A 10,107-nucleotide genomic window follows, 5' to 3' on the forward strand; every position below is an offset into this window, starting at 1 on the left:
AATATATTATAGTTACTTTAATAAATAAACTACTTCGAATTTTATCATTTGTATATGACCTGATATAAATCTATTCTGATAACTACTATATATAGGGACAGCTATTAAGTCGAGATTTTTTCTAAATTAATTTTGGTATACTGCTATAGCCTGAGACATGAATCCCAACATACACCATATATACATGGCCATGTATATTTATATATATGATACGTGGCCTGAAGTATAAATCCCAATATACATCATGTATACAGTACAGTTGAATTCAATAAAGAGGGCAGTAAAAATACCAATATTTTCTTGCCACAAGTTGTATTTGCTTATTCTATAAAATAGAAACTGGAGACACGTGCTAGTGATGTAAGAAAATAATAAGTTTCATGACGGCAATATAGGTACATACAGTATGAACTAAACAAAGTTCAAATTAACTAAATACTGTTACAGTAGTCTTGCATCATCCACACAACAGTTTCCAAACATTCTTATTACCCACCACCAATGACAGTGCTATTAAAGCATCACAGGTATTTTAATTAATAAATCCCATTACCAAATAACCAACCTGAGAACCAAAGCAAAGTCTTTCACAGTACAGTATTTTAATCATGGATATGGATTGTCTACCTGCATCCAGATAATATTTAAAGCCGAGGTCAAATTAAATGTACAGTACTGTATCTCTAACAATGGATAACAGGATAAAGTGGGGGTGATAACGTTAGGGACAGCTGTCTGATGTTTAGGTAGCATTAAGCATTATGAGGTAGCATAGCATTAAGAGGCATCTGAGGCATCCTTTCTTAACCGAGCATGGGAGCATAGAGAATATGTACTAAGGACTTCCATTTACACTATGGTCTTGGCTCAAAGGCAAGCAATTAGAGTAGACACAGATTGCAAGGGACTTTTATAACATTTTAGTAAGTTCAAATTATGTTTTTGTATGATTTTTTTAAGTTACAATTAGGTTTTTATAAGATCTTTTATGCTACCATTGCATGTAAAATTTGATAGGTACAAAATGAACATTGAATAAATACTACACCTGCATTTGATTCACAGCCACTGTCTAGCATTGTGGATGATGGAACTCTGAGCTTCGTGTGTGGACATCCAAAAGTGTGAACACACACAGACTTTTCCCATGATTATAAATATACTGTATATGAATATGACTGTTTATGTAATTAGTATTTTTATAATCTACATAAATATTTATCTACTCAGTAACCACTTTAATCAGATCCTTTGTATATCTTATAAATAAATGATTATTAAAATAAATTAAAATCTGAGTCGTGTACAATGTTGAAATACATTCCTCTGTTTATTCATGCTTACATTTATGCAACTCTTGCAAGGTTACATGACTGCTAACATTCAGAACTAAAACACAATAATGAACATACATACAGAACAGTATCTGGCAATCACTTCTATTCACCTAATCCTCTATCATTTACTGAGCAACTATCTTGCAATCTTGCTCAATAACTGTAGTCAACTGCCCCAAACATTTAGATGTACTCAGTTGCACAAGGCAACCCATGAAATTAAGTTATAAAATACAGGAATTTAATCTTTCAGCATGAGATGTTTCTTGCTTTAGTGCAGTATTCAGTGTAAATTAAATTCTTTACTGATCTTGGTCATCTATCAAGGTGATATGGATCTTAACAAAACATTCTAGGATTTACATCGATTATAATCCGAGAACGGAACTGAATAGCTATATTTTGTGTACCTTAATAAACAAGTCTGTTAGGTTTATCGAGGTCCCACTACGCTAACGACTGACCTTCCCAAGGATGCAGCCCACAACTAACTCTCGGGGGTACCTATTTACTACTAGGTGATCAGGGGGAAATTATGTGTAAGGAAATATGTGCAGATGTCTTGTCCTCATCAGGAATGAAACTGAATTAATTCAGTTGAGTCAATGACTGAAGCTAGCATAAACATGCAGCCATACTAAAATTTCATGTTATTTCACAAAAAACCTAATACAGTGAACAGAATGTTGTTGTTTTTGTGTTGGCCTTTATACAAACAGTTTTATTCTAGGTTTCTTTCCTTATACCTTGGCTCCCACTTCAACTACAATTAACCTGCTGTTTTATGTGCATCAAATGCCTTGTAAAGAACACACTACACACTAAATGTTGAAAACCATTTTAAGAAACTGTATCTATTCATATAACATTGAATACTTAAGAGCATAGTGTACAGTCTGAGCAGTGCTACACTTGTGCTTGAATGAGGAATAACAAACATAACCAAAATGTTTCAAGATAAATACATATACAGTACTGTACTATGTTTTACTCTAAGGCAAGATAATTTACCTTCTTTTCAGCCAGTTTAAGATGGTATAATAAGTAATTATCAAAAGAAGGTGCCAAGCTGGGTAGATTATGTAGCACCATTTAAGATGGTACAACATTGCAGTACCATAGAGAAATTTCAGATACAAGTGAATATATTAGGCATGAATCATCTTGAATCTCCATATTGACATACACCACTCTTTAGTTCAACTGCATAAATCACATACAGCAAAGTTTGTCTACCTTTGTTATGTTAATCATTCAGTGACTAGTGATCACCTTTTTTTTTTTTTTTTTTGCCTCCTTATCACTTAAATAATTTTAAGCAGTAGAAATATAGAAATATATGACAGGAGACAAAGTATTCCATGGACAGTATTTTAATCTATTACAGATAAATTAAATAAGGCATTCAAAAGAGACAAGAAATTTTGGCACTACAACCAGGCACTAGGATAGTCAAGGTTGATTAATGGTGGGCCAAATTTTAGCTATACAATACTGGAACAATTACGACATCAGCATGTAATATTTATATCATGCCTTAACAAATTACTGCATCAATTACTGAAAAAATATCTATCAAAGTCAACCATACAGTACAGTAGTTATTTTATGAAATGTAAAAAATCACCATGAAGATGTAATCTAAACAAAATTAACATTATACAGCTATGAATGGAAAACTACACAGGCAACTGCAATGGTTATTGATCATAAAGTAACATTATATCGTGACCAGCCAATTAGAACCATGTTAAACTACCACCAGTCTGTTATTCCATGTCAAACTGCCACCAGTCCATTAGACCATGTCAAACTGCCACCAGTCCATTAGACCATGTCAAACTGCCACCAGTCCATTTGACCAAACATATTGCCACCAGTGTGTTAGACCATGTCATATAGCTACCAGTCATTAGACTTGTCATATTGCCACCAATCATTACACAATTGTCATTGGCACCAACTAGACCTATGTTACATAAATAATATTCTGCTTGCTTTATTTATTGGTACAGTAAAAACATGGCCAGAATATTTATGTAATTATTATTTTTATAATCTACATAAATATTTATCTACTAAGTAACCACTTTAATCTGATCCTATGATCCCATCTTATAAATAAAATATTATCATTAAAATAAATAAATTAAAATCAGAATCATGTAGAATTTTGATGTACATTCCATTTGAATTTTGATATAAGAAAACCAATCAATACAAAATACAAATTAAAACACAGTAGAAATCCTTTATATTGTATTTAAGGAATTAATTTTTGTTCTGCATTTTTAATTGTAGATCAGCTCCTCAAATTTATAAAGAAACAGTATTGGGAAACGTACTTTATTGTAGAATACATTATACTCGCTAAAAGCTTTCTCAACTCTTGTACAATAAAGTTCCTGTCTACATGCTTAGTTATCTAAACAGGTTTGCATTTGATATGGTGGAATTATATCATCTAATATATATTTTTTAATGTGGGTATGGGGAGAGGGTGGCACCTGCTCGGCTAATTCTTATTAAATCATCTTTCCCAAAAGACTATAGAATCTATGTTATACAAAACACATGTGAAGGGTGGAAAAATTGTGGACTAATAGATTAATTTATTTAGGGTCCCATATCCACAGGAAAATACCAGTACAAGTTGAATACCATACCTGTAAGAGAATCCCAGTGGTGTTATACCTGAATACATATACTTACCAGATAAATATAAATAAAAAAAACCTCTATTCCAGACATTTCCTACTTCTGTGCATCTAATAACACAATAGCGAAGCACCATCAGCAGCACTCTCGATAAAGTATTGCATTACTAGTCAAAAGCCATCCAAGATGCTGTCTTGAACAACTTGACTGAATTGTGACATGAGAGACTAACAGGAAACCTAATAGGGTTCAAATAGTCTGCTTTGTGTTTCCCTACAATGGTACAGCCCTTGAAATATAAGAATTTCATGTCCAGACCATCATTTGAAAATTAAATATTTTTGTTGAGAATCTATAAATGACTTTTAAAGTATTGTGAAATGATAAACAAGACTTTAGTTACTGCCTAACAATTTAAATTAACATAACAATGACTACATTTACATAAAACAAATATATTAACATAAAATCTTTAGCAAAGTTACATTCATCAGGACATGAACAACAAGACATTCTGACAACCTCTAAGTTTCCATATTCCAATTCACACTAAAGACTAATTGCTTGTTGCTACATAGAAACCTTAAACACTGTCAGTTCCAAGTTGTAGCTGCTCACAATTCATCACGAGCAAAAGATTTAAGTATATTTAGCCGTCCTTGCATCTCTTCTTTCTTCTCTTTTGTAATTCGTCCATTCATCAGACCTTCTACTCTAGTTTTTTCATGAGCAATAAAGTCACCGCCTCTTTCGAGGACCTTCCTCATAATCTTCACATAAGTTTCTGCAATCTGTTGATCTGATGGGCTTTTAAACTTGTCCCATTCATCCTCAGCCTTTCTGAGAAGTGCCTTTTTATCGCTCAGATTTTCAGTGATCATAAAACGATCCACAATACGATCGAAGGCTTCAAGGCACCCTTCTAGACCAATGTAAACTTCCGAGTGGCGACGAATAAATTTCTTCAACTCTTCACTATTAAACTCCCCATCAAAGTCTATGGGGTCATCTTTACCACTTACAAAAAGTTTTACCTTAGGAAAATCATCCTTTACCACTCCAAATCTTTCAGCAAGATCCATGTTTTCCATGTCACCATAATCCTTGACACCAACTTCTGCTACGAGGAGCTCTGGTGAGCCCCTTCCTGCTGCTGACAGTTTGGTATATTCCTCATGTTTCTTGCCATAAGGATAGGCTATGTCAAACTTCACAACAGCAGCATGGAACTTGGGAATAATCTGTCGAGACAAAAATAAATGTTAGACTGCAAACAATTTAACTTTATTAAAGAGTATTAAAAAGTTAATAGAATAAACTTTATTAATAAGCTACAGTATTAATAAAAGTTAATATAAAATGGTGTTAATTAGGCCATATGTCATCACCAAGAGCCCAACAAAATTATATATATTTTTATATGGCTTTCATTACTATACTGTATATGGTTGTAACGATGTATACAAAGTAAACCAATCATCAATTGAAACAATTGACCTTCCCCAGCATACAACAACACAACAGTTGCCTAATGCCCTGGTTAATATTTACTGCTAGGTGAACAGAGGTATTAGGTGAATGTAAATGTGCCCAACTATTTTTGTCCCACTCAGGAATCAAACCCAGAATCCTTGATTGAGAATCATGTATGAAACCAACTACCAAAATCTATTGACACTACTCATTATACTGTCTTGTAAACCAAAATAAAATTGTAATTAAAAAAAAAGCTATAAACTGATTGACTTGCAAAGAAATCACAATGGCATGATATATCAATGCAAATCATTTTGAGGTCATGGCATGGCTTGAACCCACGTTCTGGCGAGTCCGTCGTATCTTGGCCGGGGAGGATTGACCGAGTGCCAGTCCTTAACTGGACACCCTCTATTTACCCAGCAGTGAATGGGTACCTGGTTGTTAAACGATTTGGTAAGTCATATTCCAGGGAAAATTAGGATTAAGGACCTGCCCAAAATGCTGTGCGTACTAGTGGCTTTACAAGAATGCAAGGACTCTTGCATATAAAATAAATACAATAAAATACAAAATAAAATAAAATATAGGCAGGTGTCTGGGATTCACCAGAATGTGGGTTCAGGTCACTCCATTGCCTCATAATGATTTTAACTGATTGACTGTTGTGCTACAACTGTGATAAATACACAATGCAGCTAGTTACTTGACCAGTATTTTATATTACTGTAAGGAATAAATATTTTGTATGTAATTCATAGTATACAGTATATGAAAACTTATATACAGGCTAATAAGGAGCCGTTTAATTTTTATATAAATTACCATCATGCAATGTACCTTGCTGTTACCTTGCAATGATTTTGGGGTTCAACATCCCTGTGGCCCGGTCCTTGACCAGGCCTTGTTGCTGGGCTGGTCAACCAGGCTGTTGGATGTGGCTTCTATCACCCTGACTTATGAATCACAGCTTGAATGATCAGGTAACCTTAAAGCCTAAAAATCAGCCAAAAAATGCACAAAACGGCACAGACATTGCTGATGATACTCCAACCAGGTTTCAAAGTACTGTAGAGTATAAACTACTCTGTTAAAAGCTCCCAATAGATTAATGGATACAATAGCAGCATACCCAATACAATACTGTGTGCCAATGTACAGACATTTAAAAGCCTACCTAACCTTATCCAACTGTACCTAACCTAGCACAGCCTTACCTAACAAATTATGTACAGCTTCTATCTATATATCTAAATACTAATATATATCAGTAATATATACAATATATATATGTGTAATTATATATATATATATATATTACACATAGATACATAGATACATACAAATCATTATAAATATGATTTAGCTGTACAGAACCCCTATGCATTAAGACCCCTGTCAGTCCACCTCCTCATTGGAAATTAAGGCAAAAAAAAAAAAAAGTAAATCCAAAATATTAATTTTTTTTAGAAAACAAAAATGGTAAGGTGTCAAAACTTGAACAATCATCATTGTCTGCTCTGATGGATGGATGTCTGCAGACAATATTAATACAAATTTTAGTTATAACATATATAAACATGATATTGGTTTATTGGTAGGTATAATTATTGTTTATTAAATAATTATCAAGTCAAATGAGGGGGGAGAACCTTCAACAAGCCGCCGGCTTCCTGTCCTCGTCGAGGCCACTAGTGTTAAATAAATACAGTTTTGATATTCCTAGAGTACGACTTAAACTAGAAATGCTCTTCAAATCAAGGGACCCAGAATGTGGAATGATCTTCCCAACCATGTTAAAGACTGTACCTCTCTCAACCAGTTTAAGATAAAAACGAAGCACTACCTAATAAATTCCCTGTAACCTACCTTACCCCTCTGTTGTCAACCCATGTTTTTTTTTTTTTTTTTTCAAAACAACGCTGTTTGAATGTAATTGTCTGTAATAATTTGTAATTGTATTTGTGCTGCTTTTTCAGCCATGTTCCCCCCTCTTTTACCTCTATTTTTATTTGTTTTCAACACATTTTATTCTTTTTACCCATTAGTATTAAGCTTTAGTCATTAATGTTTTTCCTGCCCGAAACGCTCTGCGTAATAGTGGCTTTAGGCATTGTATGTACTAGCTCTATCTATTAATCCAACAAACTTTGTCAAATCTCTTTATGTATGTACCTTACCTAAATAAACATTTATTTATTTTATTATTTTAATAGCTCTTAGGTAAATTCAGGTAAAGGGGGCGACTTGTCCTGATAATAGAGACAGACTTGCATCACCTCCCTCGGTATTTATCTTGTCTAAAAATATATTATATGTCCACAGGTATGCTGATTTGTTGAGTAAATTGCGAAAACTGGAGATATAAATTATAAATAAATTCCTAAATAAATTATTATTATTATTATTATATAAAGGTGTGAAAGGTTACCTTATCGAAGGTCCACGAGTCTAGGGGCGTACAGCCCTTAGCATTCATGGCCCCAGCCAGATGCATCACTAGTGCCAGGGCCACCAGCCACAGCAGGGTGTTGCAGGTGTGCTGGGCCATTGTGCAGGTGTATGAGCAGTGTTGCGGGTGAGTGAGCAGTGTTGGAGAGAGAGAGAGAGAGGAGTCGCCACCACTCGCACACCTCCCGTCGATATCGTCTGCACACTAACACTAACTTATTTCACGGAAACACAACAAAATACAAAAAAATACATATATACAATATACATAGCAATTAAAAACACACTTACTTATACATTAGTAATACACAAATATCGAATCATTCTACGAAAATCATCATAAAAAAGGCAAAACATGGATTGGAATTTTAGGGTGCGAGTGACATACCGTCTCATTTATTATTTACCGGTTACAGTGCTCGATTAATTAAGTTCTGATAAAGATAATTTACCTGAAATACAACTATTAAAATAATGGAACAATATTTCACAGGGTAGAGTCTAATATCTAAGATTGCCAGGAACGTTCTAGACCAGTCTCAAACTTGATAATATCACGGTGAAGGACCACAAGGCAAGCACCCATAGGTGCTTTATTTCATCCCATTAAGGATGATAAAGAGTCACTTACAATTAATGTATCAAGTTTGAAGACTTGACAAGACAACAGGGAGACATCTCCCGTCACGCAGGGTACAGTCGCACCTCCACAGATCTCCAGTATCATCTATTGATACTGGTAATGGCTCAAAAGGGCCTCCACTCACGGGCTATTCATGCCCCTGCCACCTTTTGAGTGGCTTAATCTTCATCAATCAATCAGTCAGGACAAACAAAACGAGCACCGCTCCTGTGCCAAGTAAGTCCACTACGGGCTCATCATAGCCCGTGCTACTTGCCCCGCTCCTGTGCCAGGTAAGTCCACTACGGGCTGGCTCACCATAGCCCGTGCTACTTGCCTCGCTCCTGTGCCAGGTAAGTTACGGGCTCACCATAGCCCGTGCTACTTGGAACTTGTTCCGAGTAGCTGAATCTATGACAAGAAGTCAGGATAACTGCACTTCTAGCTGCACCCGTGGTGCGGTGCAGGGAACCATCAGTGAATATGATTTAAGAGATAACCGCTGCATTATGTAGGAATGCGGAGGAATTTCTGATGGAGGAGAAGACAGTTGCACAGCGCGATCCGCAGCGCGCGGAGCGCCGCGGGGGGGCCTATATATAGCACAGAGGAGGGGTCATGCGTTCTTTCTTGTTCCAGCCTCGCTCCGCTTCACAAGTCTTAGAAAAAATTTTCCCACCCTCCTCCCCTTCCAATGTTCAGCGGCAATATAACCCTATGCACAGTACTATGTCTTTGTCCTTTATTGGTGGTCAACAGGGGGGTGCAGCGCCGGCCCCTAAGTATTACGCTGTCCGCAGCTACTTACTCTCACTTGTAAGAGTATTGTTAAATTTGTCCTATAGGTGTATTCTACAGCTACTAGTAATTTACCATTTCACATTATGTCTGGGATTTGCCACATTATTTATGTCATGTGTTAGGCCACTATATGCTACTCTTTAAGCCCCGATTCTACTTAAAAAATTATGTTAAACGTTTGCCTTACTTGTACCAATAGTTAATAAGGATTCCGCGTTCTTCAGACCATGTTCTATTTAGTTACCGGATATAAGCATATATATTAATGTTATTAAGTCATTGTAGCCAAGTTATACATGTATTTATGCTGTTGTAAAATTATACAAGTTACCTGTTCATTAACATGGTCTGAAAAAATTTAATTATTTTGTTACTACTAAAAAATTAAATAAATAGGTCCCAATGCTGTCGGTGTCTTATTCCTCCGTTATCAGAAAAGAATGTTCTGTGGACAGAGCAGACGGGAGACATCTCCCGTCACGCAGGGTGCAGTCGCACCTCCACAGATCTCCAGTATCATCTCTTGATACTGGTAATGGCTCAAAAGGGCCACCACTTACGGGCTATTCATACCCGTGCCACCTTTTGGGTGGCTTAATCTTCATCATCATCGTGGACAAAGCAGCAATATTTCTTAAGGCGTTGAGCTTTGCCTCAAGACGAAGCTTGGGCTGATCTCTAATTTGCTTCTTGGGTGGAATGGGACGGATTAAAATACGAAAGGGTTAAAAAAAAAGGGTGTAATCTCCCACGGTGTAGGAA

At 35.7% G+C, this 10,107-nt stretch overlaps 1 protein-coding gene across 1 annotated transcript; it reads right to left on the minus strand.

The window, feature by feature from the left end:
* Positions 1-295: 295 nt before the first annotated feature.
* Positions 296-8,146, minus strand: wbl (endoplasmic reticulum protein 29-like protein wbl). The gene is made up of 2 exons (XM_045743181.2): positions 7,903-8,146; positions 296-5,236 (listed from the first exon to the last, which is right to left on the minus strand). Exons 1-2 carry the CDS (start codon positions 8,020-8,022, stop codon positions 4,610-4,612), a joined length of 747 nt encoding a protein of 248 aa, XP_045599137.1. The 5' UTR covers positions 8,023-8,146; the 3' UTR covers positions 296-4,609.
* Between the last annotated feature and the right edge of the window lie 1,961 nt (positions 8,147-10,107).

The sequence above is a fragment of the Procambarus clarkii genome, chromosome 31 (genome assembly GCF_040958095.1).
Source record: "Procambarus clarkii isolate CNS0578487 chromosome 31, FALCON_Pclarkii_2.0, whole genome shotgun sequence".
Classification (NCBI taxonomy): domain Eukaryota; kingdom Metazoa; phylum Arthropoda; class Malacostraca; order Decapoda; family Cambaridae; genus Procambarus; species Procambarus clarkii.